At 40.8% G+C, this 19,576-nt stretch overlaps 1 protein-coding gene across 2 annotated transcripts in view; it reads left to right on the top strand.

The window, feature by feature from the left end:
- The first annotated feature begins 6,929 nt into the window (after positions 1 to 6,929).
- Positions 6,930 to 19,576, top strand: part of LOC147889260 (E3 ubiquitin protein ligase RIN2-like) — a 38,250-nt gene continuing 25,603 nt past the window's right edge. The window contains exons 1-2 of one of the 2 annotated variants that reach the window (XM_087391428.1): positions 6,930 to 7,949; positions 16,861 to 16,938. In XM_087391428.1, coding sequence (XP_087247554.1) covers positions 7,713 to 7,949; positions 16,861 to 16,938 — 315 coding nt within the window. In that variant the 5' untranslated portion in view covers positions 6,930 to 7,712. The remainder of the gene's footprint in view (positions 7,950 to 16,860; positions 16,939 to 19,576) is intronic. The other variant, XM_087391429.1, reaches the window with a different exon arrangement.

Here is a 19,576-nt window from a genome sequence, read left to right as displayed (position 1 = left end):
CTTGATGGTCTAAAAGTACAATAGGAACTAAACGTACAACATACATGTAAATGCAAGGGTGTAATCCATTACTTACATTTTCACAAAAAGAACTTGGAGGAGTAGGGCTAGAGCTTGGAAGATAGGGGTCAGCTAAAAATGAGGGCAGAGCTTGAAGACGAGGGTGGATTGGAAGGATGAGGCTTGTGAATGTTTTTTCTAAATTGCATATAAAGTACGACTTAAGTATCTAGTGGGCCAATTTTCATTGTGGTTGTAGTTTGCAGACAATCCATGTGTCTCATATAGATCATTACCTTGCACTAAATTATAATCTATGAGGGAATCCTTATGGCTTGCATGAATTGCATGCAATCCATGTGGGATCCTTGCTGTTACCATTAGATTTTGACCCCATATCCTTTCACTTATATGATGGCTTATAATCCCAAGGAGCCCAGTGGCCCAAATCAAGCATGGCAGTGGCCTATTGCGTAACTCAAGCATCATTGTGGCCTTAGATAGCATTACTTAGAATATGTGTTTTGTAGTTTTAGTCCCATGCCTCTTCTCCTTGTTCCTTATATCAAGACCCATGTAATCTCTATCATATCCACAAGTACCCAACAATGTTGTGGCTCTGCATTGTTGTGACATCTATATGCCTATAATCATATACCGTGTACAATGGGAGAGGGTTTTCCCGTCAAGAACATGAATGTCTTGCATATAAACACATATGACCATCATATCATATTTTTGACAATCTTATATAGATATCCTACCGAGGTGGATAAAATAGTTTGGAGATACATCGTGGAATTTCTTTAAATTTCCCCTTGAATATACCTTGAGAAAATATCCCTTGAATCCAAGGTCTCTTCTTTGTTCTATTATACTAGCCATGTGCCCTTTTTATAGTTATTATATATATATATATATACATATATATATTTGTATATATTAGGCTTTTCTCCTTTTGATAACATAAAGAGTTTCAAAATCTTTAACTCTAGTGTATATCTGTGTCATTGGAATATTTATGTAATGTTCTGTCATATTTTTGCACCTGTGAGGTAGAACATTGTAGATTTCCCTATGTACAAATGTAAACTTCTTAAGGTACAATTATGGTGTTGTGAATTCAAATATTGTCACAAAATTGACACACATGGAATGAGGATTATGTTATGGGGGTAGGCTAGATGACAAGGGTGGAGAGAGAGAGAGAGAGAGAGAGAGAGAGAGAGAGAGAGAGAGAGGTGGCATGGTGCATCGTGATGGGGCCTAAGATGATGATGATGATATATTGACATCCTTGAGATGCCAGTGAGAGATGACCTATGGGACCTCTGAGGGATTAGAGGGTTCTCTCATGCATTATGTCATGATTTCTTCTCTATGCTAATAAGAGACATGGAAAGGTACCTAGGGTATGGGGATTGCTATGGTCGACGTCACGAAGTTGAGGTAGATTGTAATATTGGGTGATTAATCCAAAAAGTGCACTCTAAGACCGACATTGACTGGGCATATGAGTGTGAAATGTTCCTCATCTTCAATGTCATGAATTTCACATAATGTGCATATTCTAGACCACTCCATGCTCTAATTTCAATGGTGAAATCATGCGAATGGTTGCTCACCCTTATATGTGAAACATGGGTAGAGGTCTCACTAATTGGTTTGACTACCATCCATGCATTGACTGATAGGCCATTAGTTTCACAAAACATGAAGCAATTGTTGTTTTTTTACATGCTGATTATATTAAGGGGTGGTCAACCCCACAAAAAAGGACCAAATTACAAAATGTGGCTTGAAGATGGGCACACTACCCTAAGCCAACATTGCAAGTAGCTCACCCCATGAGCAACTACCCTGCAGGCACAAACATGCTTATTTCCACCAATGCTTTGCTGACCATAGGGTCCTTAGACCCCAGCACCCAACTGAGATCATGAAGGTTTTAACACCTGTCAAGATAACATAAAGGAATTGTTCGAGCATCTCAACCTCATGTGCAAAAGAGTACATCAACATATAAAAGCAACATGATAAGATGCTTTCCCAATGTCGGCCCTTTGAGCTTTCATTTGTTGCCACCCCACATAGTTGCCCCATCTAGATGACCTATGCACAGGCAAAATAGTGTGGGTGAGAGAGGACATCCTTGCTTTACCACGGCTATTTATGGCTCTCCTAAAGAGAGGCAAGACAGTTGGATCAAACCTATACCTAAAGGAGGAAAACAATAATGATTCTTTAACTACCGAACTATAACCTTTGCAAAGTTATATGGCAAAGTTATGAAAAATAAGATCAGTTGGGCAAAGGAAGGACCACTAGTCAAGCATGTTTCTTGTAAAATCACCCCTTAGTGGACCATCTAGCTACCCCTTCGATTTATTGTGGAAGAGAGTCGGCTCAAGGGGAAACTTGCCTTGTTGCTTTGTGGAATTCAGAAAAGCCTTCCATACTATTCCCAAGAAGGATTTGTGGGAACATATAGAACAACTTGGCACACCTAAAGAATATCAAATCATAGGCATGCCTATATGAGCATGTGCCTTGTATGCTCAAAAAACAACTTGGTTTCTCTTGTCCATTTAGTAGTGATTTATAGATGTGTTCTTAAGTGAATGGGCCACTCCATTTGATAATCTCATAGGACATGTGGAGGGTATGTGTTGCCTTTCCATTAGCTAAAAATTGCAATCCCTCCTTCACATCATCTATAGATATGCTACAAACTTCATGAAAAAAGAAATCTAATTGTGTTTGTTTCACATTGAAGTATGTGTATAATGGTTGTGCATAGTTAAGCATATCTTCCTCTAGGGAATTGCCAACAACGTCCCCTTTTCTTCCTTTGAGATACACCCATGCTTTCTATGTTTTTATGCATAAGAGACAAAATTATCTTTGATAATGATGGGGCCATGGTGGCAAACACATGTCATGCAATAGGATGATAGCTGTGGTTGGTTTTGGTCATTATGAGGAGGAGCCATGGCATGAGCACTGGACATTGGTAAGATCCTAGTTTTGACACTAGATGAGTCCTCATGGTGACGATTTGATGGTTAGAAGATGGTAGAAGGATCAATGTACTCCTCGGGAGTTCGGGAACAGCACCCCTGATCTTGGGGGTTTGGGGGTAGTGCCCCCGATGGGGGTGTGGGGGCAACACCCCCAATGATGAGGTCCCCCGACCCATGACGGTATGCCCTCCGTTGCATGCGTGCGATCATTTGCGTGTGAATTTTCCCTCACGCACGTGATCAATGGTCTTTGGTCAGTGGTGAAAGTCAAGCAAACATGTGCCACCATCCTCACACTTAGTCACACACTGTGCTAAGTCAATATGCATGTGCCACCGCCAGCCCATCAATGTGGTGGAATCGGTCTACTACAAAGGGCTATATAAGGAGGCCACTTCTCAAGCCTCAACATCGAATGCCAATACCCCTACTTCTAGTCCTTCTCCATCCAGAGTCTGTCCGAAGCTCTACTGGAGAGTGCACGGGTGGACATCACCATCAGTGTATCTGATACGAAATTTTTATTTTGCTCTATTGTGTCTATCCTCTTGTTATTGTACTATCGTTGTTGTCAAATGATCTCTCCGTTGCATCGTATTTCTACAAGTCTTTCATATTTATCCTTCATAATGGTGGGTTTGTGCGTCATTTACAATGTTTGGAACTTGTAGAAGTTGAAACCCTTGATTGTGTCTTTATTCTTGCTTCTTTGTCTTTTACCAATCTATAGTTCACGCATAGAGGTCTTTTCTCTTCACATGTGTATACATCATGTGAATGTTTATCGTGTATACATCATGTGAAGCTTGTTGTCCTTTTCAAAGAGTTTCTTTAGAACCTCAAAATGAAAGGTATATAATCACTTGTTCTTTGTAAGGATTTTCAAGATCTTGATATTTAATGTAGTGGTTCTAACTGAAACACATTTCAATATTGTTGTCTTAACAATGCTACCATCAAAATAACAATGGTTAACTATCATGGATTATATATATGTTGTTACTAAAATAGAATTGTAAATCTATTAGCATCACTATCAACTTGGTGCGGAGAGAAATATCATTGCATTTTCATGCTACTCAAAAGTAAACGTTGATTGCTATAATTTTGAACACTGAAATGGATGATTCAAAACATATTGATGGGTTTGATGGATTTGGACTTATCCTTTGAGTACCTTGAGCAAATCTATAAAACTTATAAGAATAAAAAATATCCAAAAGGTGTGTTAGGGCTCTCCATGAGTTATTTACTACAAGACACATTTTGTTCTTTGAACAACCTTAGCAAATCAAATTATGTCATGGCTTTTATTTCTCTCTCACAAAAGTCTTATTGAATTTATGCGGAATTTATTTGCATGAGGTCATCATAGTTGTTCGAAGTTCTTTCTATGGATTTTATTTATAACTACATTGATTCTAAGTTTTCTATTTTAAAGCAAAGAATAATGGGAAAAGCCTTCCAAAAGAAAAGAGATATGGGTTGAAAAGGAGTAGTTTCAATAGCTGTAGGGGATCGTGTTATTGAATGCAACATTTCAACCTCCACCTTTTTATGGTAGATATTTGCACACGTCTTGGCCTTGGGGATTGTGTGGAAAGGTACCTCGATAATTTTGGGAAGTGGTGAGCTTTGCACGACTTGTCATTGTAGGTGTTCATAGTATTGGGGAACTTGTCATTGGAACGTCAGTAAAAATCTTCATCACACTCTTTTGGAGAGGTGTCGAGTGATGAGTCCAAAATGGGACTAAGGTTTTCTAAATGGGCCCATGTGGCCAAACAAATATCCACAACTAAATTTCACCCCATGTGGCCAAACAATTTATAATTTTCGCAAACAACCCGTGTAACCAAACATGTTTCTAAAAATAATTTTCATGAAGAAGCCGCGGGGCAACCCAGTGGTAGGCTTGCCAGCCTACCAGGGCGGTGACCCTCTTTTGATCCCCAAGGAGAGTAGAGATAGGGCGGTGTCCCCTCGATAACCTCAAACATCTGTGTGAGTTGGATGGGTGAGTTTTTTATAATTAAAAAAAAAGTAATTTTCGCACACAGCTCATGTGGCCAAACAAGTTTCTAATTTTGAGACAATGCTACATCATTACACTTTTTTTGATTTATTTGTTTTGTGCTAATTTAAGCAAGCTTATAATAATAGCTCGCAAGATGTTCACATCCACCTTACCTTGAGCTCTATTTACCAAGATTCCTTGTGGCACAGTTCAAGTCCTTGTGTCAAATTTGGACTTAAAACCCTGTATTCGTTATCCACAAGACATCCATTCAATGGGAAACTTTGAATAGGTTCAAAGTTCATGAAGAAGTAGACCCCACTCATAATGACATCACCACAACTAGAGGCATATTGGAGTGGTCTTTGGAATAAGCATCACATCATTGCAATTGGCATGTTGACTAACCTCTAATGGGAATGAGTTGGTTCACATTGCACACAAAGCTCATACTAGAGCTAAGTTGCAACAATACTATCACAATCAAGCATGGCTGTTGATGAGGGAGGAACACAATTATAAAAGTTGACGTGCTTCCAAAAGTAGGGCACACCTTTTTCTATGTCCATTGATTAGCTTGAAATCGATTCTAGAATAAATTTGCCAAGATGCAACTTTGTTGGGTGGCTTTCTAGCATTACCTTGCTAGAAGTAGTGCTTAAGTGAATTGTGATTTACAGAGTGTTTAGTTTTTAAAGACATATAGGAGCTAAATTTGCTAATTTTCTTGCTTTAGTAAGGAAAGTAATGTTCTGAAAAGGGTTAGTCCATATAATGATGAGAGAGAGAGAGAGAGAGAGAGAGAGAGAGAGAGAGAGAGAGAGAGAGAGAGAGAGAGAGAAGGGGGGGGAGAGGAGCAATTAGTAACAAAAAAAAAAGAGCGTGCAAGAGAAGGAATGAAGTAAGGAAAATTAAGGAATAACAAAAGATGCGAGCACTCATCAAGCTTATATTCCAACGATTATGTCGGTAAATATAAGTGAGCATGGTGTTTCCCTATGTCTACAACAACTTGCATAGAGAACCGTTCTAGATTGCAAGTGAGAGTGTTAGGCTATTGCTCAGGGAAGAGAGCTTTTGTAAATTGCTATGAGCACTGTGTGCACTTGGAGGAGTTCTTGAGTAGGCGGAGCTTTCTGCTCAACTTAACCCCTCATGAGTAAGGTGAACTTGATGGGAGCAAGCTTATTTTTTGGCACTACCCTTCTCCTAGAGGTTGTCCCTTTTCTACTATTGATACATTTTTGAATTGTTTTAAATTGGTGAGGTAATCTAAGGCGGGTCACACATAGGTGCCCGCCCAAGTGAGGAAAGGGGCATCATGACATGATTCGCACTGTGCTCAGCCTAAACCACATAGGCAACGTCACATGTTCAAGGACTTCTTTGATATATTTCACCCGCTTGGTGTGTAACCCACATGTTGCCCATGCCTTCTCTTGCTTGGGTAGGCCCTGGGTAGTGTATTGTTGCTCTAATCTCTATACACTTTTTTTAAATTTGGACTTTTGCGTAGGACCATGCAACAAGACTTGAACATGAGTAGCCAGCTCTGGCAGGGATACGCCCAGCCAGCTATATGAACAGAAGCTACACGCAAGGTGTTTACAGACTATGTCCACCCAAGCCCACCCATGGTGCATTAGGCGGTGGGCTGGCAATGTTGCCACCCGTGCCAGACCATGGTGAATCGAATGCATAGGGGAGCAATCTTGAGGTCGATGATGATGCGTGGGTGGGCTGAGTCTCTAAACACCCACAGAAGCCCTACAATTGGCATCATCATCATAATCATAATCATAATCATAATAAACACTCTTACAAGTCTACATTTTGCATAGAAGGTGGGAGAAGCATGTTAAAAGCTTAGGCTCCTATTCTTCAATTTCTTAGGTGTTCTTGTTTGGCAAGCCCTGTGAATCTGGCTATGGTGATCTTCGCAAGCTTTGTTCTGGCTATGGTGATCCCTGATTCCTGCTTCATGCAGCAGTCCGAGGCCCCGAAATTGAGCGCCTGAGAGTCGTCGATCTGCCAGCCATTTTTTTCTCCACGATAATCATCACTTGGGCGTCATGCTGGCGCAACAATAGCCGAAGCGGGAGCTGATCGCGATTGGCGGGGGGACAGGAAGGAGGGAAAGGGCCGCGAGAGCGACGAGTTGTGGGAGGCATGTGGAGGGAAAAGAATTGGCTGGGGGAGGATGGAGGGCGAGAAAGGTCGGAGTGTGCAGGGAGGCGGTGAAGAGAATCAAAGAGATTGGGAGGAGAAAGAGAGCTCTGCGCGTTGAGCTCACAGAGAGATTGGGAGGAAAACCAGGGAGAAAGAGCTCTGCGCTTCGAGCACAAACCGTGCAGCTGCTCTCAGATCTTGTTGGCATTGAAAATGGCGACAGATGAGCTGCTGATCGTCCCTTTCGCCCTCCCCCATCCCTGCTGCTCAGCTTCCTTCCTCTGATCTGATGCCCTTTCGTCCCCCCACGACTTCTTCGTCTTCCCCTTCCCTGTCTTCTAGCTGTCCCGCACTCGGAACGATCGGTTCTCCTCTGCTCCATATCCATCATCCTTAAGCCCCCTCCTTTCGCTTGCAAACATCTAGCCTTTTGCCTTTCCAGCTTCCATATCCGGCCCCTAAGTCTGTGAGAGAGAGAGAGAGAGAGAGAGAGAGAGAGAGAGATGGGTAGAGTTTATGGACCTCTAGTCGCCTTTTATACCGCTTTGAGCGTATGTGGCCTCGCTTGGCGAATCAATTCCACCCTGCGCAAATCTCATCAAGACAGTGCTGTCTCTCCTTCCGTGGAGCACGCCAAAGTTGCAGGATTGCTGCAGTCTCTATTCCAATCCTCCCTCACGACGGGCTTCTTGGCTAACCTTCTGGTTAACTTCTTCATCTTGGTGGCCCTATCAACAAAGGTGAATTTTGCGTCTATCATTTTTATTCGTATGAAGGAACATTCCCCTGCCTACTTGCTTCGATTGCCTCGGAAAATGTGATGTAGCGAGGATTTGTGTACTGTTGGCTGGATGCACAGGGACATGAGTGGCGGTCAGCTACGTTGCTTATTCACGAGGCTGCGTGTATGTAGGGAGCGTTGTTGAGCGTCAAAACGTCGTGTGTTATGCATTAAACAAGCTCTAGAACTGTGAAACTGTGATTGCAGTCGTCGTTTGGGAGGAGAGAAAAAGGGACTCCAGTTTTTCTAGGGCATACTTCAATAGATCCGGTACAGAAATGAAGAGTGCTCTCTTTACATTATCCACTTCGTCCTATTTAGGCTGTCATCTCCTAGATCGAAGTGCCGCTGCCGTTGCACTGCTTTAAGTGTTGAAAAGCACCCTGCAATCGCCTATTTTTGCAAGGCTCCGTTGAGCTTGGGAAAAGGTGGCTTGAGCTTGGAAAACGGTTTAGATTTTGGTGCCACTAACAGAGGCGTATGATGTTGGGTTTAGATTTTGGTGCCACTAACAGAAGCGTAAGAAACTCAGCATATTGGTCTTGTTGATAAAAATATAAAATTTGAAGCGGAGACATCTGCTATTGTATTGAGCCTAGTTGGTGGGTTTTGATGCTGTGAATTAGCTTGTACAATGCCAAACAAGGCAAAGTTTGGGAATGATAACCCAAGCTTCAGATATGTCTGCATATCAATGCTTTCCACTAGGAATTCAAAGGTACTGTAATGGAGCTGCTCAAAGCATTGCTTTTGTGGCCAATCTGCAGGGTATTTTCCACTGAAGAAGGAAAATTGAAATGTAGTTGACGCAATAGCCAGTAATATCAAATTTTAATTGGAGCTTTGGTGGCCAAGGTATCACCAAGGGCAGGGCAGCTTTTGCAACGAAGAGCTATATGGTTTGAACACAAATTGACAAAAAGGAGTAATAATCGAGTAGCGCCCTTGACAATGACAGGGTCACTGCTCCTTGTTGGAAGCATTCTTTTGTAATTATCAGTAGTCCTGAATTGCTGTTCTAATACACCAATAATGTGGTGGTCACAGATTGTGATGTGGGTAGCGTGCTAACAAGTCCTCTGTCAGCCTGCTAGGGAATTCATATTACCTTTTGAAGCAACAGTATTGAAGATTGTTGGGTAGCATGTGGTTCTTCTCTTTCTCTGCACTATGCATTTCGTTAATGAGGTCTCATGGAATTCTGCAATGCATGATGCGGTTGATACCTGCAGTTGGGAAACAGAGTCTACCAAAAGTTATTGTTCCAGACATATTCTGTTTTGTAGATGTGATTTTCAACAACTCGTTTTACTCTTAACAATTTTTAGCGATACTTCTTTGCATTCGATTTCTTGAGTTGTTTTCAGTGATAGATACTACCCCTTTTTCCATGGGCTTCTTCACTTGCGAGATGTGATTTTCAACAACTCGTTTTACTCTAACAATTTTTAGCGATACTTCTTTGCATTCGGTTGTTTTCAGTGACAGATACTATCCCTTTTTCCATGGGCAGGCTACCATGCAGTGAGAGATTAGATTTTGTAGTCAGAGCTTAGCAAGATGTGTGGTTGATATTAGTGGAGTTCTTTCCAAAGAGAGAAAAATTAGGGGTGTTCTTCATACCATTGAAGATTTTTGCTTGCAAATAAATTTGATTGCTCGTATCAAATGTAGTGAATCATTGTGTACTATAGTGTCCCCTTGAAATTACATGTGCATGATATTCTGACCTTAAGGTTTTCTTGTTCTAGCTTGTAAGAAATCCTAGATTTACTATATTTAGAGATGTGCTAAGGAACAGAAAAGGAGGCTGAAATAGCAGAGAACAAGGAATAATTGTATTGCTTGAATGTCTGTAGGGTATCCGTTGTGTGTCATCCATACAATTGGGCCTCTCTTATATAGAGAGTGAAGAGTCACACATGAAAAGGTGTGTACTCCAAAGTGTGTGTGCATGAAGAGGTGTGTACCCCTTGTGAAGGGTGTGACCCTTGATGAGAGGGTACATTACAATAGGAATGTCGCTTCAATAGGATGTCTCTTGTGAAGGGTTGTGCCTCATTAGGAAGTGTCCCGTCGAAAGGGCAAGGGTTGTGCCTCTTAGGAAGTGTCCCGTCGAAAGGGCATACCCTTCCACAAGTGTCCATTCATCAAACCATCCATAAGTCTAGAAATAGAGAAAGGAATACGTCAAGATCGTGACATAGCTGTACCCTTTTATTACGTCCAGAGCCTTTGTCCTACCTGCTAATGCAAGGTAACAAGTATGAGTACATGGAACATGTTCAACATTTAAAAAGCTTCATGGTTGTAAGTCTCCTTAAGCACGACATTTCTGTCAGTAGTGGATACACGAATATTAAGTGCAAAAGAAGTGTTTTTGTAAGAAAAAGGAAGCTTTATGTTAAATTGTGGGACCTTGTGTTCGTGGTGACTCCATCTGAAAGTGCTTTGGATTTATAAGCAATGGGCTGCTGAAACTTCTCTTCTTCTTCCATAATCGTAAAGTTTGGCATTTTGGTGGGAACTTATTTTAATGACTGAGGATTTTGAAAGTCTTCACGAGAAGCGGAGATTGGCCTCGTCATTTCCAGCTGTTGTACTGGGAACTTTTATTAATGATTGAGGAGTTTGAAAGTCCCCATGAAAGGCTGTGAGTGGCCTAGTCTCCTCTAGGGCACCAGATTGGCCCTGATTTGGTGAACTGGCTGGCCAGCCTGGCTAACCAGCTTGGTCAATTTACCGCTCGTACCTGATAATGCAGCCAAACTCCATACCAGCCATCCTATTTTAACAAGCTATTCATGGTGATATATAGCTGAGCATGCATGGCCATTTTTAGGTACGGAGGAAGACAACTCCAAGCTGCTTCTTGAAAGGAACAAGTATTTGTCTTTCAAAGGTTTTGTGTAGATCCATTGAGAAAAGAATTTCAAAATTAGAAGAATTACACAGATGTAAACTTAAGGAAGTTCCCTTGATTTGCAGCTGTTCAAAGCACTAGCTTTTCATCAGAAATCTGTGATTCATTTTTGTCCAATGTCTGAATAATTTTGGCTTCACTTGGAAAGAGTTATATTTACACAATCTTGGGCAAAGTTTGTGCTGGTCTTTCTATATCTCAAGTGATTTAAAACACCAAAGCTTTAGTTCATTTCGAATCGAAATCTGCCTTGTTTTTGTGCAGCTTGGTTGACGGACAATGGAACATAGCGTACAGATTTGGTGGGAGTGTGAGCTCTGATACGAATGTTGCAAAGGTCTAAGCTAGAAGGGGGAAGAAAAAGGATAGAATAGAAATTACACGTGCGCGCACATGCACTTGTGCGTGAGTGCGTGCACACACACACACACTCATGTATGTAGAAAGAAAGAAAGAAATATATATTAATGTCTCCTGAAGGCCTGAGGCCTCACAGGCATAGGAGACAAAGAAAGTGTTGCACTATCTCCCCCTCCTCCTGTGTGCACAGCCTTCAGGTTCGTCACTCTGTAGGTGTGCCTTTAGCCCTCCCTGTCTCAATCCTCATCTGATGGGACATCCACAACTTTTCTCCACTTCTTTTTGTCTGAAGAAGAAGTCTGTGATCACTGTTTGGGGCTAGATTCCATGATGGTTATCTTGAGTCTGGACACAAGTCGGGTACCCTCATGTACAAAGAGGGGGGTGCATGTCTGGTCCGTGTATCCATGGTTTCATAGTATCTAGGGCATTTCAATAGGTCATGCTTCTCTATCTCCACGTCGTGGGTTTCACAAAGAGTGTAGGCCTAAAATCCCTACGACGTCGTGTGCTAGATGAAGTCTTGAGCTCTCTAATGGTAATCCGTACTACTTGGGAGAGATGAATCTATAGGTACTACTTGGGAGAGATGAATCTATAGGTACCTTGGTGCATGGATGAAGCTGTGCTTTTTGAGGTGGAGGAAATGCTCTCCGTAGAACGCTGTCTTGGTCACATGTGGTTATGGGGGGGAATGCCCATGTCCTATGGATGCATACCTGCTGTAAGCTGCCTCGGATGACTTGATGAATCTCCTGCTGTGTCAGATGCAAGAAGTAGTGGGTACTGATATGGCGGTAACTGGCCAGTAGATATGCCCCACAACCAGAACCATCTAGAGACTAATGCAAACCAACAGTGGTTGTATCCTCTCCCTTGGCTGCAAGCTACATAGATGATGAGAGTGCCTCGATGGTAATTTGCATGTGTCTAGCCAAATCATTTGACTTGTTCTAGATAGGTAAGCATTTGGAATGAGGCATTTATGTGGAGGGTCTCATTGCAAACTCTGCTAGGATAATATTGTGTGGGGTGCATCTCTTCCCATGTATCATGTGAGACTACTTCATGACTGGAAACCTCTTGAAACCAGTGCAGTCATCCTATTTGATGTCATATCTGCAAGTGCTTTTGACAGCACTAGAGAATTAAAGAAGAGAGATTTTGTGTTCATGTTGGAAGTATGCTTTGAAACACCATCTCTCCAATCTTGGCAAAGGACACCCTCTACTCAAGGATGCAGTCTCTCAGCTCAGGATTCACAGTTTGGCCTTCATGGAGCATCTTACAACTGCGATTGTAAGATGTGTGGGAACTGATGAAAGCAATTGTTGCACAGCTTTTCACGATGCACACAAGCGTGTTACAACTCTTTGGGAGTCCGTGTTGTGTCCCAAACTAGCTGGAGCCACATTCACCATGGTGGATTTCTTTTGGGTAATTGTTAAAAAAGTAGTATGGAACAAAATTTGCATGAGATAGAAAATGTGGAAAGGTGAAGGGGTAAAAGAAGCAAAGGAAAGACCTTGTAGGCAAGGAGATGCTTTGCAATTACCTTTTATTGTTCTTCCAGAGTCACCTCAGAAAATTCACCAGGTACAATTACATTTGTAGGTGGCAAGATGAATAGCGCAAAGAGTGCGTGCTGAAGTTTCCTAAAGATGTGGTAGCAAGTATGAAAGTCTCGCGCTGAAGGTGGGTGTCATTAGTGTCGAAGATCATAACCTTGGGTTTTTCCAGGTTGACCTTCACGTCTCTGCTCTCACACATGAGTTGCAAAGCATCTCTGATGCATCTGTGGTCCCTCTAGTGTCTGAAATCACGACACCATCAACATCTTCTGAACAGGCATGAGCTGGCTAGGCACATTGTAAAGTGTGTTTGTGAAATCGAAATCGAGTTTATGAAAGCCCACAAAACACCACATGAACAATTGGAAGAACCAATGGCACTCTAGTAAGAAGATGCCAACACTAATTGGATACAATCCCCCGCATGACTTATGCTTTCCCATCTAGAGTATTTTAAGCACATGGAGCCAAAAAGATCATGTCCAAATCATCTTTTTGCCTAGGAATACAAGGAACGCTCGTACATAGCTCATAGAGCTTAATTCATAAAAAAGGATGACCTTCTGTAACTTCCTAGGGAACTTTTCATATAATTGATTCGTTCTTTAAAATTATATTCTTAGCAGCTCGTGGGTTATGAATGAAGTTTCGTCCAATTGAATTACGAATTACGAAGGCTCTATCGACAATTCTTGGAGTTGGTTCCTATGCTTGGCGAGGTTAAAGTTCTCCCTCCCAGAATATGGTCCATGCCATAAAATAACAATGCCAATTCAAAAACTGGCCCATGGCCACATAATATGCATTGTGCTACACCTTAATCGGTACCCAAGCATAACCTCGAATCCTTGTCGTATGTGACTTGTTAATCAATTGAACCAATCACTGAATCAAGCAATCCCAACATAATTGCTATAATAATTAAACATAATAACACTATAGTGACATTTAGTATTAATATGGAAGCACCTACAATACCAACCATGTAGCATGAACAAACAAAGTCTCAATTAGGCGTCCCCAACTAAACAACACAAGTATTCTCTGGAATCCCCTTCGCGTTCGGTGCGGTTCCATTGAGTACCGTGGAATAGTCTCCAAGACTGCAAGAACTATAATTTTTGTAGCATCTGTCTTACTTATGTTGCAACTGACCAAGACTGCAAGAACTATAATTTTTGTAACATCTGTCTTACTTATGTTGCAATTGACCTCAGTTGTGTGTTTGATTATAGGAGATAATGAGGTTTAGAAAATCTCCAAAAGACCGGTTCGGCATCCACTAAGCATGATCTCTTAGATGATTCTTAAACTTTAGCAAATATTTGACATATAAATTTCCTTTTCCTATTGTAGTTTGTTAATGATCCACAATACATAAGTTCAAGTATTTCTTCTTCATCAATTGTTATTGGAGCCTCATCATAAATAGGATGTATTGGTAGAGGTCCCTTGAATGGTTTAAACAGATTGATTGCGGGTTATCGGGCAATCCAAATCTACAAGAAAGATCATCAATCTTTTGAATAACTTGAACACTCCATAAAATTTTGGAGCCATTTGGATTCTCAACTCTTTAGCCTTCTTTTTTCAAATCGTAGGAGGACATTATCACCTTCTTTACAGACCACATGTTTTCTTTTCTTGTTTTGCTCAATATATTTCTTTTGGGCAAGACTAATTGCTTTCTTAACTTCTTTAAGGATATTCTCATAATTTTTGGTGTTTAGGGATGGAGTAGCCATCCTTATGAGCCTTTTGGGTCTCTACTTGTCCATTGGGCTGCCCAAGGTGCGTTGATGCCATGTTGTGACATGACGCGTTCGCCAAATGTCGTGATTGGCTTATTCAAACTCTCTCGTCCTTTAGAATATCTGTCAAAATTTAATTTTGACTCTTTCATTGTCATCCTTGATTAAAGGTTGTAGGATTGGGTGGGTGTTTCAACACCTCTTTTCAGCACGTACAATTGAGTAAAAATTTAAAAATAGTAAGGAGGTTTTGTCGTTTGTCTCTGCATTTTAGACATTTGCTTTATTTTTAGCAAGTACCTCTAGGGCTTTTAAAGGATACTTAAACTATTTTAAAAACATACAAAATCTTTCTACACATATATAGAAGCAGTTGTTCATTTGAAAGTGCACTGCTTGAGCTTTTCAGAAAACCAAAGGAGGCAAGCAATTGAGTACTTCACTATGGTTAAGGGGGTGTCCAATACTGCACTTCAATATGTGCATCCATTTGAGGGCAGGCTCAATAAATTTTTTTATTTGGTTGGAAAGGCAAACTTTTTGAAAATTTGCATTTCACACTTATGAAGCTACTTCATGGTGGTCTTAAACCTTTAATCTTTGGTGATATTTATAGCTTAATGCACCCATATATGGATGCACTAGAAAAAACTTAATTTATGCACGTGCAATGCTCTTTGAATAAATCCAACATTATTTATCATTTTGCATTGGTTCCTTTTCCACTCACTTCCTTGCGATTGAGCCCCATAAACATGTCAAAGAGTGTCTGAATCATAGTTACCAAGGAATGGTGTTCCGACATCCAGAACGTTTGGAATGCTGTTCAAGGAAGCAGGGCACGGAACCAGACAAAACATGGCTATCATTTTTCGCAAGATTTGACATTTCTCCCACTTGGATTCGAAATCTCACTTCTTTCGCATTTGTAAATCCCAAATAAATTACACCCTCGTGTCGTAGCCTGTCACTTATAGGCTATGACCTATGTAGAAGATTCTTCGTTGTGCTCCAATTCTCTCGACTTCTTCCCATCTGTGACCTATTCTTTTTAGGCTTTTTGCTTCTCTTTGAAAATTATTTTCCTTGTTGTATCTTTCTTGGCTTCTTACCATCCGTGCACCTGTTTCTTTTAAGGACATTCCTAGCCATGATCTTTGATACTTCTTAGCGCTCTTGGGTATTCCTTGTTTCTCTTCACAAGCTAGCTGGTCTATTATAAATTATTTCTTGCTTCTTGCTTCACTCTTTGTTTAAAATAAGGTAGCACATGGTGCGATGCAGTTTGTCATGGATTGCAAGAGAACATAACAAAGGTTGTGAGATAAGAAAGTTGATATACGTGGTCAAGGTATGAGGAGGAAGTTAAAGGCCATGGAAACCGATGATATAATATCCAAATGGAAATGGAAGGCAATTTTGCAACAAATGTAGATGGAGAGACAATGCTAGGGAAAATGCCTCCTCGTAGAGTAACTAGCCTCGGAGGAAACCTATGCATCCATTCGAGTAGTGCATCAGAACAAAGAGCACGATAAAATTGGTGGGAGAATTTGAGGTATGGAACATCAGGTCATTTGAGGGACTACCAAACTTGTTTCTTAACAGAGTTTACCTTGCACCCAAGGATTCATGGAGTATCCACTCTTCCAATGCCCGAGGAGTTGGATGCCCAAGACTATACTCTCTAACTTGAGAGATGGCCTTGGCAATGTGAAAGGAGTGCATATCTTAGATCAAGTAGGTGCAAAGTGTAGGAATTCGTAGCATGCATTAAATACCGCCTAAACTTAGTAAGTTTCTTGAAATAGTAGGTTTTGTAGAAGTTTTCTTCCGGATACAAGGTTGTTCCATGATACAATTCTTGATGCATTTGTAAGGAAAATCTTCTTTGTTTAGAAAGATAATTTGTGTGCTATGGAGCTTGCGATTGTTTTATTACATGGTATGATTGTCACACATTTTGAAGAAGTAAAATTTAATTACATGATATAAAACGATAAGGTATTCATGCATGCATGCATGAACTTTTTGCACGTGTGATGATGCATCGCATGAGATTGTACCTTTTGTGGAATAGAGTCATTAAGTGAGCTTTAGGCAGAGTGATTGAAGACCCAGTATATTTAGTTGGAAATGAAAATTTATGTAAGACATCTTGATTTGGCTAGAAGAAAAGAAGAACGTGTAGGATTCTAAGGGTAACAATATCCACTCTATATTTATTGATTGGTTCGTACTTTTTTGGATTTTTGGGTTTTGTAGGCTCTTTTCTTTGGCCGGCTATCTTTGATGGAGACACAAAAGTTGGTGGAACGACTAATTAATTATGTGGTTTTCAAAGTATGTTTTTTAAACTTAGTTTCATTAGGGTGCTGCTTTTCACTTCAAATTTTGAAATGATTTTGAATTAGTGAGTCCATCAACATTTGTCCTTTATGTTGATACAATGATTTACACCCAAAGTTGGTTTTGATATAATCACAAGGATTTCGTAAGTCAATGGTTTGAGCTTGTAATAGATCATCACAAGATGAAACTACATGTTTTGTTTTGTTGTTACATGATGAGGCGTTTCTAGGTGGTTCATGATGTTTGCTGGAGATTGAATTTGTCAAAGATTTATCATTTCTTAAGCTAATCCCTTTTAAGTGAAATGACAATATGTGTTTTGAATGAGTATGCGAGTACATGGAAAACTTTATTTGCGTAAGTATTGTTGTTTTTCAAGGTTTCATTTGATTACCTTATCAAATGGAGTTTCAACTTTTGCTTATTGCTTTTTTGAAGTGAGAATTGTGAAGAAGATATCAAATAAATTGTTGGTTCAATGTTGGCCCATGGGTCGACGAGAAGATTCAGTAGGCAAGTCTTGGATACATGTACTTGAGGCATTTCCTACATGAGCAATATTACATGCCATGATTGTTTGCATTGATTGTGTTTCAATGGCAAATTGCAATGGTTCTTGCATTTTAATTTCATTGTAGGGCATGGTGAGACTTGTAATAGGCAGCAAAGGCCTCATACTCCTATTTATTATTCATGATTATCAAGAGTTGCATATGTCTTGGCAAATGTAATTTACGTGATTACCAACTACAAGCACGAAGCAGTGACACGCCCCCTTTCCATAGGGCTTTGCTGGTAATCATGAACATATTCATAATTCTCCTACAATATCCCACACAACTCTCGTCATTCAAAGTCAGTTGTAGAACAAGATTAGGCAGTCCTTGGGCTTGTAATTCATTCTATATCTCAAACTAACCATCAGCCATAATTGATAGCTATATTTCATAGATTAATCTATTATGCATATCATGAGTATCAAAAGCCGAGTGCTGTATGTTTCTAAACTGCATGGTTATCCACACTTGCTATGTGAGAGATTCACAATGCACTATGCAGAGAAACAGAAGCAATTCTTTAACTTTTTCACAAACATGAAGAGGATGTAAGATGAACAAAGGAGATCTCACATAAGATGCAACCTTACATCAGGCTGAAAATGAATACAGCAAACTCCTGAAGGCCAGGGGCCACATCTCACACTCTCCTACTGAAAGGTCAGTAGCCTTCCTTAATCCTCTTTCCACGTAGTGGATAGGCATAGGAACTCAAATGGGATTTCATGGAGAGTGGGGTGCAATCTCAACTCTTGTAAGGCTCCAGAAATGGGCCAACCAGCCATGTAGAGACTGACTAAGCAGCAACAGGCTGACTAGCCTCCAATGTGGAAGTCCTGCTGCATATACAGGTTGAGTGAGCCAATACTGAGTCAAAGGATCCCCCTTAGTGTCATCTCTAGACATTATGGGGTTGTAATGCCAAGAAGCTTCATAAGGTACTAGCGTGTCTCCGGGCTGAGCGAGATGTCTGCCGAATTCTCCTTGGTTAATGTCTTTGCTTAGGATGTTTTCTTGAGCAAAATGGTACGGAGCCTTGATGTGCTTTGTTCAAGCAGGGAACCTTGGATTCATTGCAATTGCAATGCCACTCTGGTTGTTGCAATCCAGGATGGTGGAATCATCCTGAACACAATTTAAGTCATTAAAGATCCGTCCCAAACACATTGCCTTGCAAGCAGCGCCGAGCCAATGGTCAGTAGGAAATAGGAGCTTGATGTGGACTTGCGGATGTCTGCATATCCTGTCCAATTAGCTATGGGTGTGGTTTGACACTATATCTGATCCCACACTCCTGAGTAACTATGATGGAACAGCTTACCAGTGGCTCTCCTAGGCTGAGTGGAAACTCAAGAACTCACTCAATAACCAAGTGCAAAGCTGATGTTGAGCCTCGTGTTTGATAGGTAAAGTGGTGATCCTCTGATACTGTGATTCAACTAGTGGGAAAAATGCTCTTTGGACATCCATGATCTCCTCCTCTTGGGATGAATCTCCATGATGTCATCCTCTTGGGCTCTTGTTAAGAGTGACTGAATCGCCATGATCGCCTCATCTTGGCTTTTGTTAGGGTCACAGAACCCGAAACCTTGGAGGTTTTTCCACATAAAACTCTTCACATAAGTATTGGCCATTTGCAATGGGCAGCAGAACTGTCTTGATGGTTGTCATCCTTGTGGCCTAAGCAAATGTTTCTTGGAAGGGAATCCTTCCACCTGAGCATACTTGATCCTTGGTGAGCCTTCGTTGGGTGACACTTGAAACCTCGTGAATTGTAGTATTTGTTGGGCTTCTTGGAGGTGACCTTCCCCCCTTTGTATGTGCTTATTGTTTTCAACTTTTGGAGTTTCATGTTGTACCATTTCTAGCCATCCCTTGCACTTGTCAAATGCCTCTGCCTTCTTTTTCAAGTGTACACATATCTTCTTGCTGAATGAAAAACATCAATTATACTGCCCCTCAAGGTGATGGACTATATTCATGCGGCAAATATGTGAGTGGACCAGTTGGAGGACATTGTTTCCCCTAAAATTTATAGCCTTGGGAAATGCTGTCTTACTTGCTGGCCCATC

The sequence above is a fragment of the Dipteris shenzhenensis genome, chromosome 20, assembly GCF_047967505.1.
Source record: "Dipteris shenzhenensis isolate YYH24624 ecotype China chromosome 20, Dip_SZ_1.0, whole genome shotgun sequence".
Taxonomy (NCBI): Eukaryota; Viridiplantae; Streptophyta; class Polypodiopsida; order Gleicheniales; family Dipteridaceae; genus Dipteris; species Dipteris shenzhenensis.
This window is presented reverse-complemented; position numbering and strand designations above follow the sequence as displayed.